The following is a 25,452-nucleotide window of genomic DNA, read 5'->3' on the forward strand; positions in this document are numbered from 1 at the left end:
CGGGTGTCACCCCAAGGAGGCCTGTGCAAGGTGCCCACCCACCTGCAGGGGAGGCAGGGAGGTCCGCCCCGCTCGCTGTGGCACTCACAGCTCGGACCCCGGTCCGGCCAAGGCCGCCCACAAGAAACCAGCAACCACGGCCTGCTTCTGCATCGAGGGAGGGGAGCCCGTCTCGGGGGCAGAGCAGAGCTCGCGCTGTCATCAAACCTCTGGGCACAGGACGCGGCGAGGTGAGCCACCACCCGGGACAAAAGGGAGGCTCTGACACGTTTATTAATTCATAAGCCAGGATCGCGCAGAAATGGGGGAGAAGGACGTCTGCATTCGAGGCCCCGCGTTCACCCACAAACACACTGTCTGTGCTCAGCACGAGCTCCCATCACACCCCACTCACCTCTTCCAAACACACCCCCAACCCCAAGCGTCTCAGGCTTGTGTGTCTGGAGATGCGTCAGTCACCACGGTCACCATCAACTGGGCGACGTCCCGAATCTCCCGCCCAAGCAAGAAGCCAGACACATGCCCACGAGGGGACCGTTTCTGCAGAAAAAGGCCCTTGGTTCAGAAATAGCCCAGGGTCACTTCCTGCCACCCTGCAGACACCAGAAGGGCAGTTTTTGCAAAGAAGACCTTGGAAACCGTGCCCCAGGCCTCTGCTCTGGGTGGTGGGTGACCGCGGTGTGGAGAACGCAGCACGGGCCTGGGGACTTCAGTCGTGGGACAGCCCCACCCGTCAGCTGCGGAGAGGATCATTGCCGCCAACTTTGCGGGGCCGTTGGGGGCCGGGGTCCCACCTCCCGGAGCAGGGCAGGTGAGAACATTATCCCGTCCGCTGGAAAACATCATTGTCACAGAAGGCCGACACGCTGAAGTGAGGTGAGGCGTTGCCAAAAGCATTCCTGGTGGAAAAATTCCTTTGGGCAAAATGTACAGCCAGCAAGGTGGCATTCCAAAACTGAGAAACGTTATGGTCAGTTAAAAAAAAAAAAAAGAGAGAGGGAGCCGAAGGAAATACTTGAAATGGAAATCTTCAGTTTCAATGAGTTAACCGTTAATCATCACCACGTAAGAAGTGGTTCAGACACAGAATCGGAGAGAGATTTCCAATTCTTCCCAAAACCAACTCCACGTGGTAACTATACACAGCAAGACCGACGGACGGGGGGCAGACGGATGGGGACACTCTGGGCAAGGTGCCACTCTCGGTGGCACGTGCGACTTGGTGTCTTTCCAGCCTCGTGGCTTGTTTGTTGAACGTTAGTGGGTTTTGTCCCTAATGAACAGGGCTCCAGCCAACGGAACTATATTTAAGTCTCAAAAATCAGCCAAGGACCAGAAGCACACACTTCTGGTGGTTATCGCTCCCTCCCGAGCTATTTTTAAATTCAATTCCCGAAGCATCGGGTTTGAAAAAAAAAAAACTGCCAAGGTCTGATGTGGGGACCTGAGGTTTTGCCAAGTGCTGGCCGGACGTGAGGCTTAAATGTCACGTCGCGCCCACGCGCACGCCCGCCCAGACACACTCACCCTCGTGGTCCACCTTCCATCAAGGCGCCGAAGCTCGCTTTCTGGTCAAGCCTTTTGCACGTCCCTGCAGAGTTAATACGTCTGGAATTTCTCTCTTTCGCTCCCTGATCAAAGGCAGCGTGAACCAGGGTACAGACCCCAGGGCAAGCATCCTGCAGGGGTCCCCCCATCCTCTCAGGCCAGCTCTCTTTCCAGCCCGCCCAGCTCTCCAGGCAGGAACCCCGATTTTCGTGCTACGGCCACCGTGGGGACCAGGCTCGGGAGTTCTCCTCTGTCCCCACGTCTCCAGGCCGGTGACCATCCTGAACAAGCCAAAGCGGGCAGGGCACACAGAAGAAACCTGCCGGTGCCCTGATCTGCTCCAGACAAAGGCCGGGTGGACTCCAGCCCTGGGCACGGAGCTCCCCTGGACGGCACGTGGTGGGGGGACCCCATCTTCCCCGCTTTGGATGCACAGGGGGCCTGCCGTCCAGAGATGCCAGCTGCCCATGGGACTCAGTGTCACAGACCCGCAGCCACACTGTGGACCCTGCACCAGCTCTGGGGAAAGTGATGATGTGTTCCTCGCAGAGGCCAAGAGGACGCCAGGGGCCCCGTTTTGAAAAAACCCGGGGTCTCCCAGGATTCTGGAGGACAAGGAGGGGCACAGCCCCGTGACTTGTCCGCCCACCTTCGCTGAAGCCCCTCCAGCTCTTAAAGAGAGTCAGACACACCAGAGCACCAGCGAAGGCTGGTTCAGGATGGACAGGGGGACAGGGATGAATGGAGAGGCGGCACTGTGCACCCACTGGGGTGCCGCTGGCCACCCCTGGTTATTCACCCTTCAATTAATGAGCACAAAAGAAAGTGAGAAACTCAGCTCCACATTTCAGGTGCTCAGCCGCCCCTGTACCAGCCACGACCACGGCCACAGCCACGACCACAGAACACCTTCACCCGCGCAGAGTCGTGCTGGTCGGCGCTGGGCTGGGGCCCCGGCAGGAGTCACCCTGGGCCGGCGGGCTCGGCTCAGAGGGTCCCTTTAATGTTGCACAACTGACACCGGGAGCCAAATCTTCTTCCTGAGTCAGTATTCTTCCCACTAGGCCAGCCTGTCTGCCTCTGATGGGAGAAAGTCAGACAGGATTAAGGGCCGAGCACCAGGCATTCTGGATCAGGGAAGGATTCCCCGCGTGGCCCAGTGGGGGTGGGAGCATGTCCACGTGTGTCCACAGAGAGCCACAGCCCGCTGCCCTCTGTCTGGGGGGAGAGCAATGAACCAGGGCCCCCGGTTTACCTGGCTCCTTTTGGGGGATGTGTGTCTGATTTTTTGAAAAGGGTTAAGGACTCCAGTGACCTTTCCGAAGCCATCAGTGTCTCTCAAAAAGCCTTCACTTGCTTTGGGGGAAGTGGGGATTGGATCCTGCAAAAATGCTTGTGCCCAAAGCCTTCGTGATCTTGGAACCGGACTTACCAAATGGACCAAAATAAAATACACCTGAGCCATAGCTTGAAAAGATTTCCTGGTTTTCCTTTTTTGAAATAGAAATGTTTTCGGATGTGGAATTTATCCTAATTGGACATGGCCGGTAGAAGACACGGTCCTGGTAAGCAACAGGTCAGCATCTAATTAGGGGGGCCAGATAAAAGGGTGTGAAAACCCTAAAGGCGGCAGCGTGCCCCCCAAGCCGGGGAAGCGAGCATCCCGCCAGAAGTGTGGGACCGTCCCTGAGACAGGCAGGAGGACCCGGAGATGCGGCTGGAGACCCAGCCCAGAGTACGTAGCAAAATCTAGTTTAGAATGAACACCGTTAGGACTTGAAGGCAATTACCGTCATGAGCTCGGCAGAAGAGCAAATGGAACCACACGAAGTATAAGACAGAAAAAAGTTTAACCCTAAAACTGGAAGAGACAGGCGGAAAATCAGGAACCATGGAAACAGGAAGGAGAAGTGATAAAGGACGACACGGCCATGAACTCAGGTGCAGAAAGCCACGCAGGGGCTCTGAGCAGCAAACCCTCCAGTGACAGGGGAAGTGAGGAAGCAAAGGGTAGAAGATGGGGTGGTGGCGGGGGGGTTAAAACTCACTTAAATCAGTGAAGAGTGAAAAGGCAAATTATCAATATGTCAATAGTATAAGTCAATACTGAACAGCGGAAGGACAGACAGAGCACAGAGACGAAGATCTTATACAAGCTTCCAGTGGGTCATGAGATAGCAAATATACGTTCTGCTCTAGCAGAAACTGAGTGAAAAAAAGGAACCTAAAATTACTCAACACATAAAACCCACAGACCCCAAAAGTGAATGTAAACGAGGAGGAGAGGGTGTAGCTCAGGGGTGGAGCACGTGGTTAGCATGCATGAGGTCCTGGGTTCAATCCCCGGTTCCTCCTCTAAGAATAAATAGTAAATAAATCTAAATCAGAACCACACGTTCCTATGTTTTAAGTTCGCACAGCTTCGCTCTAAACCCTGCTTTAGTATCAAATATTCCTGCTCGCTCTTTAAGACATACGATCAGTTACAGATTGACACGTCATGGCACATTTAATAACACCGCACAAAAGGCCTAGAAAGCTACGCTGCTCACTGGCAGGTGGGCAGAGTCTGCAATCACTGCATCCTGAAGAATCACAGACGCCATGCTGGGCGCTCACAAATTAGGACTTCCTTCCCAGGTCCCGAGTTAAAGAGGCCACTGGACCCAGACCTGCAGGAGGGGTGTGGGGGTGTCACTCCACCTGGGCCCGGTCCAATAATAATGCTCAGCCCTGCCAGGCCCCCGGGAAAGCCGTGCACAGAGGGACGGAGGAGGGGTTACAGGCCGCAGCTCCTGCAGGCAGGGGAGACCCAGCGTTGCACAAACCTTCGCATCAAACTTAGTCACGCACGTGCTCCATCGCCCTTACATGACCATCGAGAAATATTTATGATGTTCTGGTGGGGAGGGTATAGCTCGGTGGTCAAATGTGTGCCTAGAAGGCACGGGGTCCTGGGTTCAATCCCCAGTCCCTCCTCTAAACATAAATAAGCCTGATTACCTCTCCCCCCAAAATTAAAATAATTAAATTAAATTAAGTTTTAAAAGGGGGAAGCGTAGAGCTCAGTGGTAAAGTGTGTGCCTAGAAGGCACGGGGTCCTGGGTTCAATGCCCCACACCTCCACTAAAGAAAGAAAGAAACAAACAAACAAACCTAATTACCACCCCCAAAAAATAAAATAAAATAAAATAAACCACCCAAGGGAAATCTCTAAAAATTAAAAAATAATAATAAAAATAAAAATAAGATACTCTAAGATTACCTGATACACTGTAACCCAGAAACGCCCAACTCCTCGAAGGTAGTAGGAACAGCTAGAATTTCAAAAGCGTCAAAGCCCTGGGCCCACTTCTCACTCGCCATCAAACAATACCTGCCTTTTACTCTTTATATTTTTTAATTAATTAATTAATTTATTTATTTATTTATTTTAATTTATTTACCATGTTGTGTTTGTTTCTGGTGTACAGCATAGTGATTCAGTTATATATAATATAAAATATATATATATATAAGGTATACAATACAATATACAAGATATTATGTAATATAAGATATATGATACATATATAAGATACATATAAATATACAAGATACATATAAAATATGTATAATGTATGTATATAAAATACATAATGTATGATATGTATAATGTATGTATATGAGATATATATAAGACATATGTGTATATAAGATATATGATGTATATAAGATATATAATATAAAATATGTATAATATATGTATATAAGATGTATGTAATATGATTTATACATAAAGTATATATAATATAAGATATATATAAAATACACATATATAAGATATGATATAAACTATGTATATAAGGTATATTTAACATAAGACATATAAGATATATAACATAAAATATATAACATACATAAGATACATAATGTACATAAGATACATAATGTATGTAAGATACATAACGTATGTAAGATACATAGTGTATATAAGATACATAATGTATATGATATAATGTATATAAGATACATAACGTATATAAGATGTGTGTATAATATAATGTATGCATATTCTTTCCCATTACAGCTTACTAGGAGCCATTATAATGTTTACATCCGTAAATGAGCTGCCGACACACAGCAGAGCGTAGAAGCCACATCTTACAGTACAGCTCCAACTAAACGGGAAGATTTTAAGGTAACACATGATCACCCAGGCTGCCGCTTGTCAGGGTGTAGACACGCTTGCTGACAGGTGGGCCCAAAGCCTAGAAACCTTTAAGGAAAGGCCCGGCAGCCTCACCCTGCCGTGAGGACCCGCACCCGCTAGCAGCCCCTTGGCAACGCGCACCCACGCGGGGAGCGACGGGCAAGGCCGGGCTGGGCAGGGCTGCGGGCCTCCTGCGCCCAACCCTGTACCTGGAGAGGGAGGGTTGTCAGGACTGGAGCAGCTCAAGTTACCCGCTTTGATGACTATTTTAAAAACGATTTCTTGTTCTACTAACTTGATTCAAGACATAGAAACCGATGTGGAGAAATGCCTACCGGAAGCAAGCGTTCCGGTGGGGCTGATCGGCAAGTGTCCACTGGTCTTTACGTAAACAGGCGGCCTGAAGGCGGCCAGCGAGCAAACGCACCAGCTGTTCAGACATTTCATGTCACATTTATTCTACAGAAATATGTGATTCCACCCTAGGAAAAAAGTTTCCCGGTATCCTGCCCAACTGGCAGCCTCCTGCCTCTTATGTACGCCGTCCGGCGGGGAAGTTAAGCCCGTGTCCATAAAAAACCAACCACTAGGATGATCTCACGGACGCTCAGAGAACTGAAGCAAGCCAGTGAACTCGGCCTTAAACGGACTTAAAGATATTTCAAAACTTCACCCAAAGTAATTGCCTTTACTCGCAGTCTCGAGTATTACATCAATGACGGTACCTCCACTGAGCTCTGACATCCCCGAAAAGTCACCTCAAGTCTGCCTTGTTACTTTTTGCATATGTCGTCCTTCCTACAAGAATGCTTTTCCCATTTTCCCAGACACTTTTAAGTTAGGCCTAAGTTTTCATTTTCATGGACTTACCGGTAAAAACACACAATTTCGATCCAACAAAAAAATGCAGACTTCTGTTCTCTACGAAGGTGACTAACCACCACGCATGTGGTCATTTATTCTGACACATGAGCGCAGAGTTTGCATCCGCCGACGCCTCCAGCCTTTCAGGAATTCTCAAGAAGGGCTGCTGGACACCTTGTTTTGGGACGCGAAATCTCCTTCACTCATTGTCCCCATCCAGCCCATTTTCATGCAACACGACCAAGCAAGCGTTAGTTCCAGGGAAGGGCAATAACACCAAAGCCGTCCCATCTGTTGTTTCCTAGCGTGTGGGAAAGCGAGCGCTCACTGAGTGTGAGTTGACCGCCAATCGCTGCAGCATCAGAGAAAAAAACAAATTTCCCTGGAGCGCTGCCTTATCCTCAAGCAACTATAAAAACAGGTCAGAGAAAAGGAAACTGTAATTTCAGGGGTGAACCCACAGAACCCGACGGCCACCGCTAACGTCCCAAAGCACCAGGAATTTCACGTCCACACCTCTCCTTCCCGTTAGACAAAACAACACACCTAAATTACATAAAATATATATATTTTTAAAAAACCAAGACCATTTCTTTCCTCTGATATTTTCCTGATGCACTGAAAGGCACTAAAACAAACATCAAATGGTAAAAAAATTGGGAACAACAGAAATAAAAGAGTATGTCTACATGCTTGGACGAAGATGTTCAAACAGGCAGATCAGATGCGCCGGATGTGCGTGTGGGGAGTCAAAGGCGTTAATAAAAACAGCCTCAGTTCTGTCATCACAGCCACAGCGGAGTTTCCCCGGGGGACCCAGACGTGAAGGCCGACCAGAACTCTCCAAAGCGCTGCGAGCCAGACCTCTTCTCTTTATTTTCCTCTTGCTTACCTAGTACCACACTGGGAAGAGCGTCCCGGCCTTAGGACTGAACGTTACACGTCCACAATCAGATTCTTTTAAAGGATTTTACAAATGCTTTTTGGGCACGATTTTGCTGGCCTCTTAAATAATTCTCTCTTCCCATATATATATTTATAAGCCACTAGTACCCGAACGATTCAGTTTCCGTAAATGGGCGCATTAAATTGGGCTCGTAAAGCGACCGATTTAAAGGTAATTCTACTTCACGTTTCCCTACGTCATCTGGGGATGCCTGCTACCCTGAAACGGGACTTCCCACCCACACTGATCTTCCTTTTGGGAGATCTGTTTGTTCAAAGGGAATTACATAACCGCCACTAAGCACCCTGCACAAAGGACAAAAAAAAAAAAAAGTTCTTTTTAACATTCCTCAGCTTCACGGTTATTTGATTTGCTAACCTGGCTCACTTTTTCCTGGCATTAAAGGGAGAGTTTGGGGTGGGGGGAGCCTGTTTTGAAAATCTTTTGTGGACTTGGGCGACACCGCGGCCTGTGGGCACACCCGGGCAGGGTGAGTCAGTGGGACACACTCGCAAAGAAAAGAGATTAGTTGTCCCCAGGGCTGCCTCGTTGGAGACCAGTTGCTCCAGCGGAAAAGAAGGCCCATTTGGAAAGCAGGTGCAGGGCCCACCCCAGCCCCTCATTCCATCTGCAGGACTCATCACACACTTGCTCCAGGCCGGCGACAGGGTTCACAGGTCCTCGGTGCGCCCGGCGGAGCGCGCGACCCCGCAGCGCAGTGGCCACCAGGCCCGGCTGGGTTGTGCACGGTTCAAACCCCGGCTCAGAATCCGATTAAAGGGCTGGGCTGTTTTTCTCCTGGGAGAGAAGGTACTCTTTCTGGGAGTAAAATGTGGACGTGACGTGGAATCCCCACACGCGAGGTGCGGGGATGGAAAACAGACACCGCGGAGGTCCGGGCAGAGGTACCTCCAGGCGGGCAGGGATGGAAGCCCTGACTTTACTCCGATGCTGGGGTCCCCACCTCGGGCCCGGTCCCGTCCCGCCTGTCCACGGTGCGCGGGGACCCCGAAAAGCAAGCAGGACAAGAGGAAGAGGGGTCATGGAAACCTCCAGGCCAGTGCCTTCTCCCCAGCCCTCCCGAGCCCGCGGGACCCACGCGCCTCCGGGGTCCCGTAACCTGCTCCCTGCTGTCAATTTGCGGGGAAGGAAGAGCGGGCGGTGCGGCGCGGGACCGTGCCCGGTGCGGGGTGACAAGGCTGGAACGCGCCACCGGGCAGGAAGTCAGCAGCCGGGCTGGGCCGGGGTCTCCCTCCGCCTCCCCGACCCCGGGGAAACCCTCGCGGGGGGCTGGGCACGGCTCGGGGCTCGGTGGGGGTCCCGCACACAAACACACCCACGAGCAGAGTGCTCCGGCACTGTTACCTGGGCGACGGCCCGGGCGCACAAAGGACACGGCCGGCCCCCTCCCCCCAGCAGGGCGCCGGAGCGGGGACGCCCGCGCCCCGAGTGCGCGCCGGGGCCCCGCGCCCCCGTCCCTGGAGCGCGCGGGGCGGGCGCGGGAGTCCGAGCCCAGCGAGGCCCGGAGGCCGCTTACCCGGTGGGCGGCTTGGCGGCCGAGGCGCGCGCCGCGTCCATGGAGCCGGCGGCCGGGGTGCGGGGCGCGGGCGGGGTCGGGCCCGGCGGGTCAGGCGCTCGCTGCCGCCGCCGCCGCCCTCATTCACTTTTTCCGCGCTGACCCATCGTCCTCGCTCGCGCGCCGGCGGAGGACAGCGGCGGGGCTGGGAGGACGGAAGGGGCTGGAACCGGCCCGGGCGGGCGCGCGGGGAGGGGCTGGCGCGGGGCGGGGGCGCCGGGAGCAAGGTGCGCCGCGTCCCCCCCCTCCCGCCCCCGCCCCGGAGCACCGCCCCCGCCGCCGCCGCCGCCGCGCCCAGCCCGGCCGGGCGGCGGCGCGCGTCCCGGGGGCGGGGGTGGCCTGGTGGCGCCCGGGCCCCGGGGGCGATCCCCCGCCCGCCGCGGCGCCGCCGCCTGGCTTCTCCGCGGCCCTCGGTTCCGGGGAGGCCGTGCGCCCCTCTGCGGGCGGGCGGGGGCTGGGGGTCCCCGGATCGCGGCGGCGGGGAGGAGCCGCGGAGCGGGGAGCCACCTGGCCTCGGAGGGGCCGGGCGAGGGCTAGGTGGGCGGGCCCGCCCCAGGACCGAGGTCGGAGACCGAGCAGGGAGTGAGCGGGGCCGCTCTGGCAGCCCCGGAGCGCCACGGAGCCTCCATCCGTGCCGCAGGTCTCCGGTGCCGTGGGTCCCAAAGTGGGTCCCGGACCAGCAGCACCTGGGGACTCGTTAGACATGCAGATTCGGGCCCCCTCTCGAGTCGGAAACGGAAACAGCGCGGACTGGAGCCGGCCCAGCGATGCTACCGGGAGAGCCTGCTGGAAGCACGCTGGAGTTTGCCCAGCTCCCCGCGCTGGATTCCAGGGGGGCGGGCGGCAGGCGTGCCCGCAGGGGCAGCCCAAGCCGGGACCCAGAGCGAGCCAGCCCGAGGCCCCTGGGCTGCCCAGCTTCATCCCCACCGACCCCCGTCCTAGAAGCAACAGAAGACAGAGTCTGACTTAGAAAAACGACTCTCACGGGGTAGGATACAAGGCGAGTAAGTGCGTCTGCAGAGAGATCGGCGCTGGAGGAGGTGCGCCTCCGGGTCCTGTCCTTGCACGATGTCCTGAGGCCTGCCTGCCCCCTCCCCCCCACTGCTTCCAGCTTTCCCATTAACAAAGCAGGGAGACCAGTACAGGGTGCGAGTCTGCCGGGGCCCGAAGAAGCCGGTTGCTCCCTATGCGCATGGCCTCAGGGCCATGCAGCTCAGCCCCCTGGTCCTGCCCACCTTGGGCTTCCACTGGGGATGCTGTCCTGCAAGATTTCCCTCCTGCTCCAACCCAGCCTGCGGTCCCTGCTCAGATGCCACCTCCCCCGGGAAGCCCTCCGGGCTGTCTGTATGAAAGCATACACTTCGAATTGCTCTGCTTGACCTGAGTTATTTTTCTTCTGAGTATCATTCTATTTGTATATAGGAAATATTTTTAATATAGATTTCTTGTTGTTTGCATGTATTTAAGTGTTTATATTTATAAAGAAGTGCTTATATGTTTGTATGTATAAATAACCAAAATGTTGTTTATATATATATGGACATATATATAATTTTTGTTTATATTTATATTATTGTATAAATAATTGTTGGGGGGAGGGTATAGTTCAAGTGGTAGAGTGCAGGCTTAGCGTTCACAGGGTCCTCGGTTCAATCCCCAGTACCTCCTCTGAAAATAAAATAAAATAAAAACAAAAATACCTCCATAGCCAAAAAATTTGAAATAAAATTGTCAGCGTATACATTATTAATCAGTGGGATATAAATATATAAATACGTAAGTATTCAGTTACATTTTGCCCATGTCTTGTGACCTGTCTCCTTCCTGGAATGTGATCTCAGTGAGTGTGGGGCCGTTGTACGCATCACTGGACTCCCCATCTTCTGGGACAGCACCTGGCAGGTGGAGGCGGTGCTCTGCAAATGAAGCGTGCACTGAATGAGTGAATCTCTATGACTCCTTCCCCCCTCTAGCTTTTGGGATCGAGGCGGGGGGAGGGTCCTGCCCAGGGTCTTGGGAGGCCCTCCTTGCTCTGGACATCACATGGGAAAGGGTGGCCTGGGAGGGGCCAGAGCCCAGAAGTGGACTAGGGACTGTGGCCCAGACCCTGCTGAGGTCATCGTCCACGGGCCACTGGTGGCTGGAGGGCCTGGAGAAGGTGGCAGGGGAATGTGGTGGGAGGAGGGGATGGGGGGGAGCATGGAATAGCCCGGTGCTCCTAACGGAAATGAGGCTCAGTAATGGTGTCCCAGCGAGACAGTCAACCACCGAGAGAAAAGTAATTAGAAGGAGGCAGTGTGCCTCCCCCAGGCTGAGGTGCAAGTTACTCTCCTGGGATGAAGGCCTGGGAACCTCTGATTCCAGGAGGGCCACCAGACACCCCAGACCCAGAATCCAACAGCCCCTCTGTCTGGGAATGGGGTGGAGGCCGAGGAGTGGAAAGAGATGTCGCAGTGAGGCAGAGGGCAGGGTCGGACTTGCCACCAGCAGAGTGGATGGAGCTCCCAAGACCCCTGGAGCAGGGAGAGAGTTCCCATGGGCCGGGCCTGGCGTCTCCTGGCTCAGCTGTGGAGGAGAGGCCCAGAGCCTGGGAGGCAGGGAGCCAGTTTCTCTGTTTGCAACCTGAACTACTGGCCAGGAACCCCGTAGACCCACCCACCCGAAACTGTGCCACTGGGCAGACACATTCAAGTATCTGCCACAGGCCGTTGTGTGTGGAGTGGAGGCAGCTGACAGAGCCAGACCAGGGAAGCAGAAGCAACAGGAAGGGGCTTAGCTCTTCCAGACGGGGAGGGAGGCTGAGAACCCGCAGTCGGTGTGGGCTGAAAGGAGGCGCCAGCAGGACGTCCTCCTGGGTTTACTTGCCGACCTTCTACAGCAAAGGGCGCGGCTGCAAGCAAGGGTCTGAATTCCAGGGGAAAGATTGTTCCTCCTTGCTCCTTCCCTGCACACACTTTTACGTTTCCCTGCATAAACTAGCCCATTTTTAGATATTAACTCACATTAAATGTTCTATTTGGGGTGTTGTAAATATCCAGGGACATGCTGATAAATCTTTAAAAATGGCTCCAAAAAAAAAAAAAAATCTTAGTTTGCAGCATTTGCCAATTTTTCTGGTGGAAATGCTCCCACCTTGGCCTGTCTCAAGCCACCATCATGAGGTCGGGGAAGGCAGGGCTAGAGGCTTCTGACCCCTCCCTGCAGCTGCCCTGTCTCAGCCTCCGATGTTTTGTGTGAAAGTTGAACCTTGCCCTTGTCACACCCCCACCCCCACCCCCGGAGCTCGGGAGCTTGGCTGAGCCCCAGCTCAAAGGCCCTCAGCTCCCTCGCCTCCAGGCCGGGTGGGTGTCTGGAGTGCCCGAGAGTCTTCCAGCCACCTGCAGGGAGGGGTAGGGGACGAGAGACACGCAGGAAGGCACCCTCCCGTGGAGACAGTTCTGCTGAGAGCAGGGCTGCTCAAACTTGAATACACGCAAGACACTTCTGGGGATCTTGTGTGTGTTTTTTTGTTGTTTTGTTGTTTTAATATATTTTTAAATTGAAGTATAGTCAGTTACAATGTATCGATTTCCTGTGCACCGTGTCCCAGTCATGCAGGTACATACACGCATTTCTTTTCATATTCTTTTTTCATTAAAGGTTATTACAAGATATTGAATACAGTTCCCTGTGCTGCACAGAAGAAACTTGTTTTGTATCTATTTTTATATACATAGTGATTAACTGTATTGTTCAAAGGTCAGCCGTCCAAGTTTGTGTACACATTTTTATTCCTCTTTCCTATGTACCTAAGAGTGGGATTGCTGGACCATATGGTGACCTGGCGTTCAACCCGACGAGAAACTGCCAGACTGTTTTCACAAAGGGGTTGCACCGTTTTCCAACCCCGCCAGCAACGTATGAAGGTTCCAGGTTCCCCACACCCCGCACAACGTGTGTTACTGTCCGTCTTTGACGACCACCATCCTGCTCGGTGGGAAGTGGTCTCTCGTCGTGGCTTTGATTTACAATAAGGCGGGAAGCCCCATGAAAAGACCGGCTGGGCCCCCAGGCAAGGCCGCTGCTCTCCTGCCATCACCACCCGGCTCCCTGCCCCAGAGGCTCTGTCTCACTTTCTGCCTCTAATGCGGCTAACTTACCCCTAAAGTTCTATTTGTTCCCTGAGCTCACTCCTGATTGGTTATTTCTTTCACTCCTGATTGGTTATTACTCTTGCTTCTGATTGGTCCACTACCCTAACTTCTGATTGGTCCATTTGTAGTACTTCATTTGCATGGAGCTCACTCCTGATTGGTTATTTCTCTCACTCCTGATTGGTCTACTTCTAAAAGATTGTTCCTGGTTGGTCAACTCGTGTTATACTTTATTTGCATATGATGTTGTAAAGTGTAGACTGGCACCTATAAAGGCCTGTGTAAACCTGCAGACGGGGTCCGGAGCTTGGGGTGTTAACTCCTCTGGGCCCACTGGCGTAATCAGCCTGAGTTCTCCAACCCTCCCAGTGCTGCTTGGTCTATCGCCCGGACCTAGATTGCTGTCACAACTGAGCTGTAACACGCTTTTCCACAGCAACGTTTCTGTGACGCTGAAGAACGTTTCATGAGCTTTTCGGCTATGCGTGTGTCTTCTTCGGAGACCTGTTATTCGAGTCCTTCGCCCGTTTTGAAAATTAGATTGTGTTTATATTTTTGAGCTGTGAGAGTTCTTTATGTGTTCTCCACACAAGTCCCTTATCTTAAAGGTATGTGTGATTTGCAAATATTTTCTCCCACGCAGTGGGTTATTCTTTCGCTCTTGCCGGTGTCTTTTGAAGCACAAAATGTTGTATTTTTGATGGAGTTCCATTAACTTATTTATTTTTCTTGTATTGCTTGTGCCATATCTAAGAAATTATTGCCTAATCAAAGGTCTATTTGTAGGGAATTGCAGTCTATAGACCATCCTTTTAAAAAAAAAAACGATTATAGTATATTTTTTAATAATTTATGGGTAATGCCAAGGGCAGAAAAAATTGGGAAATAGCTGTCAGGTGTCTTCAGGGACTTGTGCCCCCTCCTTCTGCAGCTTATTCTTCAACTGGGAGCTTTTAAAAATAGCTCTTTGGAGACTAGTCTGTTGCTCCTTCTCAGGGCTAATTCCATCTGAATAGCTACCAGACATCAAATCCAAGGCATGGAACCCACAAGGTGGTGTCAGATATTAGCCACTGAGGGGGAAGTGGCAGGGGAGGGGTTCTCATGTCCGGGAGTCCTGAAGCCTCTGTCAAAGGTCATACATCCCCCAACCCGGTGAGTCCCTCAGCAGAACAGAGGCCAGAACACGAACCGAGACGGATGAAACAGATGCCTCGTTCTGGGCTGTTCCTGAGTGAAGCCTTGGGTACACTGAGTCAAAATCACAGCTCTGTGGGCTGACTCAGCCCCCATCCCCATCCCTGCCTGGTGTCTGTTGGACCCACCGCCAGCACCGCCCCACGGACTCTCTCCGCTTCTGTCTCTTCTAGTAACCATAGACAAATACCTATAGATTGAATTATTAACCATATTAAAAGTCCGCATTTAAGGACAGTTACCAGGAGCAAAGCACTGTGGTAAATTCATTAATGCTAATTACAGGATTTTTTTTGTGACTGCACATACACCTTATATTGCATGTAAATACGTATCTAGAGTCTGCTGCACAATGTTTAGTTTCCTTATATGTGCTAATAATTGTTTCTAAGAACAGATTAGAGCTTTAGCTTTTAAACTTACATAGTTACCAAAGGAATAAAGCCAACTACAAAATAAGAATCAACAGAATGCGGTTTTCCAATCATAAAGGACACTCAGATGTGCTTGCACGTATTCAAGAAATCAATCATCTTAGTCACAAATGATAATTAGTTCATTTGTGTCATTATTATTACTGCTATTATTTTTTCGATTCCGCATATAAATGACGACATACGGCATTTCTCTTTTAAAGTGTTTTAGGGACGAAAAAAATAAAAGGGTTTGGAGAGTTAGTCAAGTCACCTACGGGGACACAGAACAAGGATTTGAGCCCAGGAAAGTTTAACCGAGAACCAGTTTTCTCTGCCACTTTGCAAACACAAGGGCTTGAAATCTGTGCTTCACACCCAGGTCCCCTGCGAACCGTTCAACACACAGCAGTCGCCGTGTCTCGTGTTTGTCGGCAAATGTGTGCAGGACTCACCGCCAGGCAGCCCGTGGGGAGAACGTGTGGGTCTGACCAGCCTGCTCCTTTGTCATGGAACTTGTGTTTTCGCGTCCAGCTGTCCTAATTTGTTTCCTGGTGAGACCCACGCCCAGGGCTGTTTTTGTTAAGAGGGAGCATCTCTTGGGCTCTTGGCCGAGAGGCTCGGCCCCTGAATTTATGCAAGTGCACCTCCCTGATCAGCCCTTACAAGGATTATGCAGTGGGGTTTAAGATTCCTTGCAGCGTTTTCTAGAAATATGAGCTCTTCAGGACATGCATCCCTGGAGGGTGGGCTGGAGAGGCTTTTCTGACTTCTTAACAATGTGTGTTCTGTCTTACGCACGATTTTGCCTTCGAGAATTTGGCAGGTTTTAAGCCAGCTGAACGAGCAGAGCACGCTGGTTTACCAGTAAGACGACCGCTCTCATTTCAGTCTCATTCTGTTCTGATGGCGTTCCCCAAACCAAAGCTGGGGTCAGCCGCGTCCCGTACCGTGTCACACTTTCCTGGGTGTTAAAAACTCTGTTATCAAGCACGGTCCAGCCAACGAAATATAATGACACTTCTAAATTTCAGGTTTCTGGGTTTGAATATTAGTGGTCTGTTGTGTCCACCCATGGCCTGCTTCTCAGTATGATTTCAGCTTTTTAGTGTGTCTGTGGGCTGCTTTATTAAAAAGGAGGAAGAGGAAGGAGCGGTGGGATCTGGATTCTTGCATTCCCAAACATTTGCTCCGGAGGAGAGCTTCCCGCCGGCACCAGCGCTGTGTTTACCTCCAGCCTGAGGCCAGTCTGGGTGGATGGTGGGGAGTTGCCCGGGGTCACAGCTCCCGGGGAGCCTCCTGGAAGCCACTCATCCTAAGGGTGGAGGGGAACACACACAGGAGAAGCTCACGGAAAGGAGCAGCTGTGTCATCAGCAGGGTGGGGGGTTCTGAGCCTCACACAGTGTCACGCTGTAGACGGGGACCCGGCCCAGACCTCGGGGACACTTGTGACTCTATAGGTCTAAGAGGCAGGAGCGTCTGAGCTGCAACGCTTTGAGGAACAGGGTGAAGGAAGGTCCTGGCTGCAAGGTGACTGTCACACCAGCACCGAGGAGGGACAGAGCTGCAGGAGGGAGCCCGGGCGGGGGGGGGGGGGGGTGCAGTGCAGGGGCAGGACCACCACCCAATGTGCACAGCACGAGAGCACTCTCGGGGGAGTCCCCGAGCTCTAGATGGCTTGCAGTCTCTTAGGGGTCGTGGGACAGAGGCAGAGGGACACTGTCTTTTGTTCCAGCTTTATTGAAATACCGTTGACATCCAACATCATGTAAGTTTAAGGTGTGCAGCGCAGTGACTTGATGTATGCATACGTTGCAAAATGGTTACCGCAGTGAGGTCGGTTAACACATCCCTCACCTCACATTGTCACCATTTTTTATCTGTGTGATGAAAATTTTCAAGATCTCCTCTCTTGGTAATTGTCAGATATTCAATAAAGCATCATGAACTGTGGTCACCAGGTGGTACGGTCCACTCTCAGAGCTTCTTCAGCTCATACCTGGAAGTTGCACCCTTCGACTACCTTCCCGTTACCCCGCCACCCCTGGTGATCGCCAGTCGGTTCTCCGTTTCTGCGACTCCATTTATAATAAATAAGGGAGATCATTACGGCATTGGTATTTCTCTGTCCGTCGTACGTCACTTAGAACAATGCTCTCAGGCGTCGCCCATGCTTTGTGACGCAAGATAGCCATCCAGTTTCACCCTTCTGCAGGCGGCTGTCCAGTTTTCCCAGTGCCATTTACCGAGGACTGTGTCCTTTCCCCTTGCATATCCTTGGCCCCTTTGTCATAAATGAATTAACCATCCCCCTGTGGGTTTACTTCTGGGCCCTCCATTCTGTCCTACGCATGGAGCTATGTGTCTGCTCTCGTGCTAATGCCATACTGTTTTAATTGTTGTAGATTTGCGATATTGTTTGAGATCAGCAAGCACGATGTTGAGAGGCTTAGTTCTTCTTTATCAAGCTTGTTTTGGCTTTTCAGGGCCTTTGGTGGCTACAGACGAACTGTAGGATTGTTTTTTCCAGTTCTTTGGAGAACGGCACTGGGATTTTGATGGAGATTGCTTTGAATCGTAGATTGCACTGAATTGCACGCACATTTGAACAGTATCGACTCTTCTAGTCCATGAGCAAGGAATATCTTTCCAGTGATCTGTGTCTTCCTTCATTCATTAACGTCTTGCAGTTTTCAATATACAAGCCTTTCATTTCCGTGGTTAAATTTATGCCTAGGCATTTTATTTTCCTTGGTGCAATGGTCAGTGGGATTGTTTGCCTAACTTCTCTTTCTGATCATGTGTTACTGGGTTAAAGAAACACCGCAGGTTTTTGCGTACTGATTTTGTAACCTGCAACGTTTTTACTGAATCCATTTATTAGTTCTAACCGTTTTGGGATGCAGTCTCTAGGGTTTACGCTATGCAGTGTTATGTCATCTGCAAATAGTGACCTTTTTGCTTGGTTTCCAGTTTGAATGTTCTGTTGTTGTTGTTTTTGTTTGTTTGTTTTGCCTAATTGCTCTGACTGTGCTGAATAACATTGAGGGCAGAGGCGACCCTGTCTTGCTTCTGATCTTAGGGAGAATGCTTTCGGCTTTTCACCGCTGAGCATCATGTCAGCTGTAGGTTTACCATAGATGGCTTTTGCTACGTGAGGTATGTTCCCTCTATACCAGCTTTGTTGAGAGTTTTATCATAAATGGGTGTTGAATTCTGTGGAACACTTCTTCTGTATCTATTGAAACAATTATGTGATTTTTACTATTTATTCTGTTAATGTTCTTTTTTCTATTGCAGGATCCAATCCAGGGTCCCACACTGCATTTATTTGTTACGTCACGGTAGCCTCTTCCAATGTGATGGTGCCTCCGTATTATGATAATTTTTTTTTTTTTTGGTGGAACGTCCCCCAATTCAGGTGTGTCTGGTGTTTTCTGATAACTCGATGAAGGCATTTTTGGCAAGAACACCATAGACTTCTAGAATTTTTAAGCTGATTGGTTCCTACATGACAGATAACATTCTGAGCATTTTTTAAAAAGACGTATTAACTTACTTAACATCTGCCAAACCCTTACTTGAAGTAATGATTTACTCCCATTTTACAGATGAGAAAACTGGTATGTTGAGTCACGGCCAGACTCACACCGTTTGCAGGGATGCCGTTGGGACCCGAGCCAACTGAAAGCTGTCAGTTCTCTCCTGTCCTTGAAAGTTAATCTCACTGTATGTGTCGCAGCTAACCTGGGACTGAGCCTGGGACCATGAAAAAGTGGGGACGAAAGACAGGGCTATTCGACACTCCACCCTTTGCCCAGCAATTAATGGCTTGATTTTCCCTTACGTGCAAGAGACATTTGCATGGCAAACGAGTTAACATTCTGTTAAATATTGACCTAAATCCCAACAGGGCGTGTAGCTCACTTACAAAATCCCTTGAACAAGGAGTTCTTTCCGGTTAGGACTGTTGGGTTGCAAGGGGGGTGGTTACACATTCCAGGCATCTCGGTGGCAAGGGCCAGAGGGTACCTGGCATGGCTATCAATGCATCAGAGATGCTTGGAGCAACGGAACAGGTGTTCTTCGGTGGTTGGGCCCAGGCCCCGTACTGTTTGACATCTTGATCAACGACCTGGGTGAGACGGGATGGAAAGCATGCTTTGTACGTGTGCAGGGGACACAGAGCTCGGGGGACAGGCAGGGCCCCGGAGTAGAGCGTCATCATTTCAGTGAGGACCTTGGCCTGCCTGCACCGATGAGATGCCACGGGTGGAGAAGAGTCTTAGAGAAGGAAGGAATTATCAAGCAGGTGGTAAATGAAAGCTGGTCAGCTGACTGGGGCAAAGGTCAGAGCAGAGCAAAGATGGGTACCCACGGGGTGATGGCATGAGGTGTGGGTGACCTCACAGAGACAATGTGCCTCCAAAAGAGTCCAGGGAGGGAGGAGGAAAGCTTGAGCTGTCTCTCTTGTGAGGGATGCCCACGCCGTAGCTGGGAGGTGCTGAATCCGGGGCACTCCCGGGTACAAAAGCCTTTCCATGCCCCGCCTTCCATTTTTTTGTTTGTGGGAAACAGGCTTCCTTCAGCCTCCTGGACCGTCCCTGAGTTCCAAAGGGCAGATCCAAAGAGCTGCTAATCAGGGAAGTGAGAGAATGCAGAGACACGGGAGGAACAATCCAGAAACAGGTTAACTACGCGATGACCGTGAGCTCGTAGGTCGCCCTCAGACCTCCAGGGACAAGGGGGTTGATGGTGACCCCGCCCCATCACCTCACCACCAGCCAATCAGAGAACTGCACGAGGGGGTCACATATGCTGTGACGTTCCCCTGTCCCCTGGCCTTTATAAATGCTTTCTTAAAACCCATTAGGGATTTTTTTGTTTGTTTGGTTTTTTTTTTTCTTTGCTTCCTTTTAATGTACACAGAATACACAAACACATTAAAACCCCAACATGACACAAGAGAAGACACACAGATTTATATACAGGTATTTAAAGACCTTTGCAAATCCAGGAAAAAAAAAAATGGCACCTCTGGTCAAAGGAACCACCTCTTCCTGCTCCAACCTTGTCCCAAACCGAAGCGCTAAGGCGGCTTCAGGAGCCTTTGCAATTGCTTCTGGATGAAACTTAGCAGAAGGCTGGAATGACATCAACCCCCCACCCCTCAAAGCAAAACCGAGATTCTGACTTTCTGGCCCTGGCTCTCACCCGAAGACCTCCCCCTTGGCAAGCTGACGCGCCAGGGATTTGCGAGTCTCAGGAAGAGTCAAGGGTTTGGAGCACCCGGCTGCCCTGCACGCCTTGCCTGGTGCCTGATAAGCCCAGCACCTTCCTGCACCTGCGGTCACAGACCGCAGACAACCTGGTGTCAGTGGACTGGCTTTAGTGTGCGTGGGTGAGCGGACCCAAGTTCGCTTCCATAACAATACGGTGGAACATAAACACCAGGAGTAGGCAAAAAAAAAAAAAAAAAAAAGTCAATGAATTCTTCAAGGGCACAGAAAGCAAATGCCAGTATAGATTTAAAAAAGGTGGATTATCACCACAGCCCGTGCAGAACGCAGGGTAAGTCCAGCAGACAGAGCCCTAAATAGGGGTAGGGGATGGCTCAGGGGCAGAGCGTGTGCTCAGCACGCACGAGGTCCTGGGTTCCATCCCCAGCCCCTCCGTTAAAAAAATAAAAAATAAAAAAATCTGATTACCTCCCCCCCAAAAAGAAAAAAAAAAAAAAAGGACGGCAAAGTCTTGTCCGTGCCATGAGGCAATCTTTACAGCATATTCATTGTCTGTCCTTTGAAAGTCAAACAAATGGAGAACAAAAAAGTAAATAAATATCTATATATTTATAGAAATAAGATGTGTATGCAGTGGGGATGTCTTTCCTGTAGTTTTTTGTTTTGCTGTAAGTCCCATCACATGAAGTTCCCCCTTCTAAAGTCCCTTCTTCGCCGATGGTTAGACTGAAAGCATGTCAGCCTACAAATGAGGTGGCAGAAAACACAAAAAATAACTAACACACTGGATTTGAGTAGCTTGAGAGCAGAAACGTTTTGACCCAGAACCCGGTGGGGAATTACCACGGCGGAACGGCCGATTTCCTAACCGTAATGGTCGGTAAAGTCAGGAATGATGCTCCCCCACCCTCCCCGTAAAGACTTTTGAAATTAAGATCAATTCTGATCTTTCTGGAGAGGCATGCATGGGGTCTTCCATGGCAGGAAGATTATATCTGAAGATCTGAAGGTCTCTGTGTGTTATTTGTCGGTCCTCTGAGTGTGTCACATTGACCTGTGTGAACTCGTAGAGAGGGATGACCCACGAGTAAAAAAAAAAAAAAAGAATGTGACAATGATTCTATGTATGTTCACGTATCACTGAAAAATCGTGCTCTACACTGGAAATTGACACTCCGTTGTAAACTGACTATAACTCAATAAAATAAAATTAAAAAAATAAAAACAAAAACAAAATCCAAGTAGTCATTAGCCATCTGGGCCAGCAGAAAATGGAATTATTTCCCCAGATTCGGACAAAATAGATCAGGAGCTGAGTGTCCCTTCTGGATGCCGGGGTGATCGGCAGTCACCGTGAAACCAGATGGAACAAAATGATGGGTCCTCAACGTCACCCCAGCAGCCAGCTGCGTGAGAAGGGGGTGGTCATCAATTTCAAGTAAACTGGGATGGGGGGTAGGGGGTGGGATGGGAAAACGGGAACCTTCCGATGGTCTCCTGTAGCCTCTGTCCCGGGCTCGCCCTCCGGTGGCGTGTCCTGCCCCTGCTGTCCGTGGAGACGCTGCCTTCATGCCTTGAAAAGAGACCCCTTGCTTGGATGGGTGATGACATCTGAATGTCCTGTTTTGTCCCACTTTCCCTGGAGGGGGAGAGGTGGAGTGTGGGCAGCAGCTGGGGAGCAGGGCATCCACGGTGTTGGAAGGTCTGCAAAAGCCGTCTGTGCTCGGGGACCCTGCCGTCTGACAGGTGTTGACGGTGTGCAAGCTGCTTGCCATCCTCTGCGACACTCATCCGGGATCGGATGGGGACGGGGACCGTCCCGGGGAGGCGAGGCTCCAACCAGGGGTTCAAGCAGCTCCCCCCCTCCCTGAGGCGATCGGAACCCACAGTTCTCCTTCATCTGCATGTGTCAAGTTCACTCCCAAAGATTCTATTTAGATGGGAACGCTGGAAGGTGCCAACTGTCCTTAGGTTGACGAAGGAGCCTGCCATCACGGTGCCCCTCCCTCCCTCAGGTTTGCCATTCCCTCTTCCTGAACTCCTGAGTTGAAAATAATGCAAGCATCTGTCTAGCAACAAGATTTTCTCGCTTCAGCCTCATTCACTCCTGACTTGGGCATCGCTTCTCATTGCAGATTAAGCAGTTGCACGTTGGGGTTGTTATCAACGGCGTCTTACGCTTGCCTGTTATTTTCAGATACAGGGTCTTAAGGAAATGTGTGTCTCTTGCGGTCATCTCGCTGTGAAAGCATCCACTGTGAATCTTTGAAGGCAGTTTTTATTTGACATACGTACTTGTGAACAGGCACATGTCATACACTGTCCCTCTCTTCCTTTTGGGGGAAGGGACTTGGAGGAGATAAGAGGACAGGGGACCCCGGCTCCGCTGGTCTGAGACGTGGCCATTAAACTCCATTCCTCTCATGCATGTGCAGTGCAGGCACACGTCCAAAGAAAGGACGGGCAGATTTGATTGGATGGAAGTGGTTATTAATTAACCAGTTGCTTTCCCTGGATGGTAAGAGGAAAAAGAGAGAAACATTTCCTGAAGTGCATCCTTCTCTGTGTGCCTGGGACCATAAACGTGGACCCTGAAACTCCACTGGGTAAGCCCTTAAGCCAGAGACTCCCGTTGAGACCCCGCAGAACAGGGAGCACACAGCACGCCGAGTGTCTCTTTCCGGATCCATCCGATGTTCTCATGACACCCAATATGGTCCGTCCAGGGGCAGGGCTGTTCACGTTTCAGCCCGAGCTACGATAACACCTTCCAAATGAGGGGAAGCCAGCAGGTTGTGCAGGTGTTGAGTTTCAATCCACGAGGAAGAACATATGGGATCCCCGGTGTTGGGTTCGCCCGGGCATCCTTCCCCTTCCGGAAACTCGGGATGTTCAGGGACCTGGATAGTAATTCCTTCTTCCAGGAGCAAATCTGTCCCCAGGACGGGGCAGCCCCTCTTCTGGGTCACATGTGCAGAATGTAAGCTAAGTCGCATCTCCTGCAGTTTGGTGGTTAAACCTTGCTGGCCGTGCACGGTGGAAATATGATTTAAGGCATCCGGTCCATGAAGGAATTGGGCTGCAGTTGCCTGTGAATTGTGAGCAGGCAAACAGAACCCAAGGGCAGGTGCTCTGTCGGCCGGACAGAGGCGCTGGCTTTGAAGTTTGCATTCTCCGGATTTGCCACGCAGCTTGCTGTGATCAGAGGCAGAAACCAGGGCACGTCACCGAAACTTCTGAAGCTCCCTCCCCGACCCCGGGTCCGTGAAATGGAAATAAATGCTAATGAACACCTGATACAGCTGTTAGGAAGCAGGGAATTCTTGCAAACTGTCACTTGTCAAACTGCTCTCAGGAACTCAGTGCGTGACGAGGTGGGGCCTTCCTCGTGCGCGACGCAGCTGACCATTGAGGCTGAGGTGGGTCTAAGCGGAACACGCAGAGGGAAGTGTCCCCCAGGGGAGGACCTGCCACAGTGCCCGTGGTCTCTGTGCAGGCCAGAGCTCCCGTGGACGCACGTGGTCATTTCAGGCTCCTTCCTGCTCGAGATCTTGGATCGCAGTTTGGAAACCAGCTCAAGAAAACTTGGTGTCCAAACCCCACCCCGTGCGCTCACAGTTTACAGCTTCCGTAGCTCCGGTCCCCAGAAGGGGGAACCGACTTGCCCAAGGTCATACTGCAAGTTAGCACCAACCTTAATCAGAAATAGCGCGGTGAATAGGATGGGGCTCGCGTGAGGTGCTCCTGATGGCTGATAGCAAAGCCCACACGCAGTGGTGAGTCCACGTGTTTACAGAAGCCACTCGAAGGAACGGACAGGTCACATGTGCAAGACGCCAGAACCTGCTCCCCTCTGCGCAGAGAGCGTTGATGCAAACGGCATGCACTTCGGAGAGTCTGGGGAAAAGCGTGTCACAGGTCGGATTGGGGCAGGTTTCTCCAGCCCTGTGTGGAGGTGGCGGCGCCCTGAGCAGCGGGCTCGGGGTTCCAGGAGGATAGGTGGCCCGAGGCCAGGGCAGCTCCATGGCCTTTGCTCACAGAACCATTAACCGCCTCTGAGTCCATTTTTCTGGTGAAGGTTTGTTGTCTGCGTAGACTTTCCAACGGGAGCAAAGATGCCTCATTGTTTCAGGAATCATTTCTTTGAATGTCGGGCTCACGTACACATGGCCCCTTGAAGACCTCGAGCTGAGATGACCCCACAACGGCCAAGGAACCTGGGGAGGCCACACTCAACTGCCCGTGCACCACGTCCATCAGAACCACGGTGTCACCCAGTTGCAGTCTGGTGCTGTTTGCACTACCAGGGGGTGCCAGAGGTGGCGCCCTCACCCCCCACTGCCCACGGGGCAGCGCCCACCCACCTGAGCCCGCATGGGGCCGTTTCAAGCCGAAGATGCTCTCCGGTCCCTCTCAGCGCTAATCCCACGAGATGAGGCCCAGTTGCTACCCCGACTTCCCTGCAGCGCATGCCAGCATCTCTGGCATTCCTGAGTGGCCCGGACACGTGTGCCTGCTGGTGCTTTTTTTTACAATTGCAATCTGAGGCCCAAGAAAATTTAAAAAAAAAGGATGGAGGAAGAGGAGGAGGGGGAGGAGGAGGAGGAGGGGGAGGAGCGGGAGGAGGGGGAGGGGGAAGAGGGGGAGGGGAGGGGGAGGAGGGGGAGGAGTGAGGAGGAGGAGTGAGGAGGAGGAGGGGGAGGAGGAGGAGGGGGAGGAGGAGGGGGGAGGGGGGAGGAGGGAGGGAGGAGGAGGAGGGAGGGGAGGAGGGGGAGGAGGGGGAGGAGAGGAGGACTGAGGGAGGAGGGGGGAGAAGGACTGAGGAGGAGGAGTGAGGAGGAGGGAGGGAGGAGGAGGAGGAGGGAGGGGGAGGGGGAAGAGGGGGAGGGGAGGGGGAGGAGGGGAGGGGAGGGGAGGGGGAGGAGGGGAGGAGGGGGGAGGAGGAGGAAGAAGGAATTTAGAAATGGCTTCTGCCTGTGGCAGAACCGCACCGTGAGCTGCGTGCTCATTAGCACCCTACTGAGCGCTCAGGTCGTTAACGGGCGGCGCTCCACAGCCGACTGGGTGGCACGGACCCCAGAGGAGGTGTTTCCCCCTCCCAGGAGCAGCACGTGGGAAAACTTTGGAGTGTCTTCCACCCTCATTGGGTTAAGCAAGCATTTTCGGTCCCAGCCTGGAACGGGCGGCCTGGAAGCGTCTCCCATCCAAGTTTCCACGCGTCACCTGTTCGGCAGGTTTCACTCAGGTGGGGAAGTGGGGCCAAGACAGTCTTTATCCATCAGCTCCAGCAGTTTCAGTTGACCTGTGTTCGTTTAGAGATTGCCAACTCGGGCCAACATCC

At 51.8% G+C, this 25,452-nt stretch overlaps 1 protein-coding gene and 1 long non-coding RNA gene across 4 annotated transcripts in view; both read right to left on the reverse strand.

The window, feature by feature from the left end:
* Positions 1-9,388, reverse strand: part of COBL (cordon-bleu WH2 repeat protein) — a 153,642-nt gene extending 144,254 nt beyond the window's left edge. For 2 of the 3 annotated variants that reach the window (XM_074358630.1, XM_074358632.1), the window contains exon 1: positions 9,088-9,388. In XM_074358630.1, the coding sequence (XP_074214731.1) occupies positions 9,088-9,128 (41 nt within the window). In that variant the 5' untranslated portion in view covers positions 9,129-9,388. The remainder of the gene's footprint in view (positions 1-9,087) is intronic. The other variant, XM_074358636.1, reaches the window with a different exon arrangement.
* LOC141576149 (uncharacterized) lies at positions 7,156-8,555 on the reverse strand. The gene is made up of 2 exons (XR_012504380.1): positions 8,199-8,555; positions 7,156-7,507 (listed from the first exon to the last, which is right to left on the reverse strand). It is a non-coding gene; the product is annotated as an uncharacterized LOC141576149 (long non-coding RNA).
* Positions 9,389-25,452: the final 16,064 nt, after the last annotated feature.

This window comes from Camelus bactrianus, chromosome 36 (genome assembly GCF_048773025.1).
Source record: "Camelus bactrianus isolate YW-2024 breed Bactrian camel chromosome 36, ASM4877302v1, whole genome shotgun sequence".
NCBI lineage: Eukaryota > Metazoa > Chordata > Mammalia > Artiodactyla > Camelidae > Camelus > Camelus bactrianus.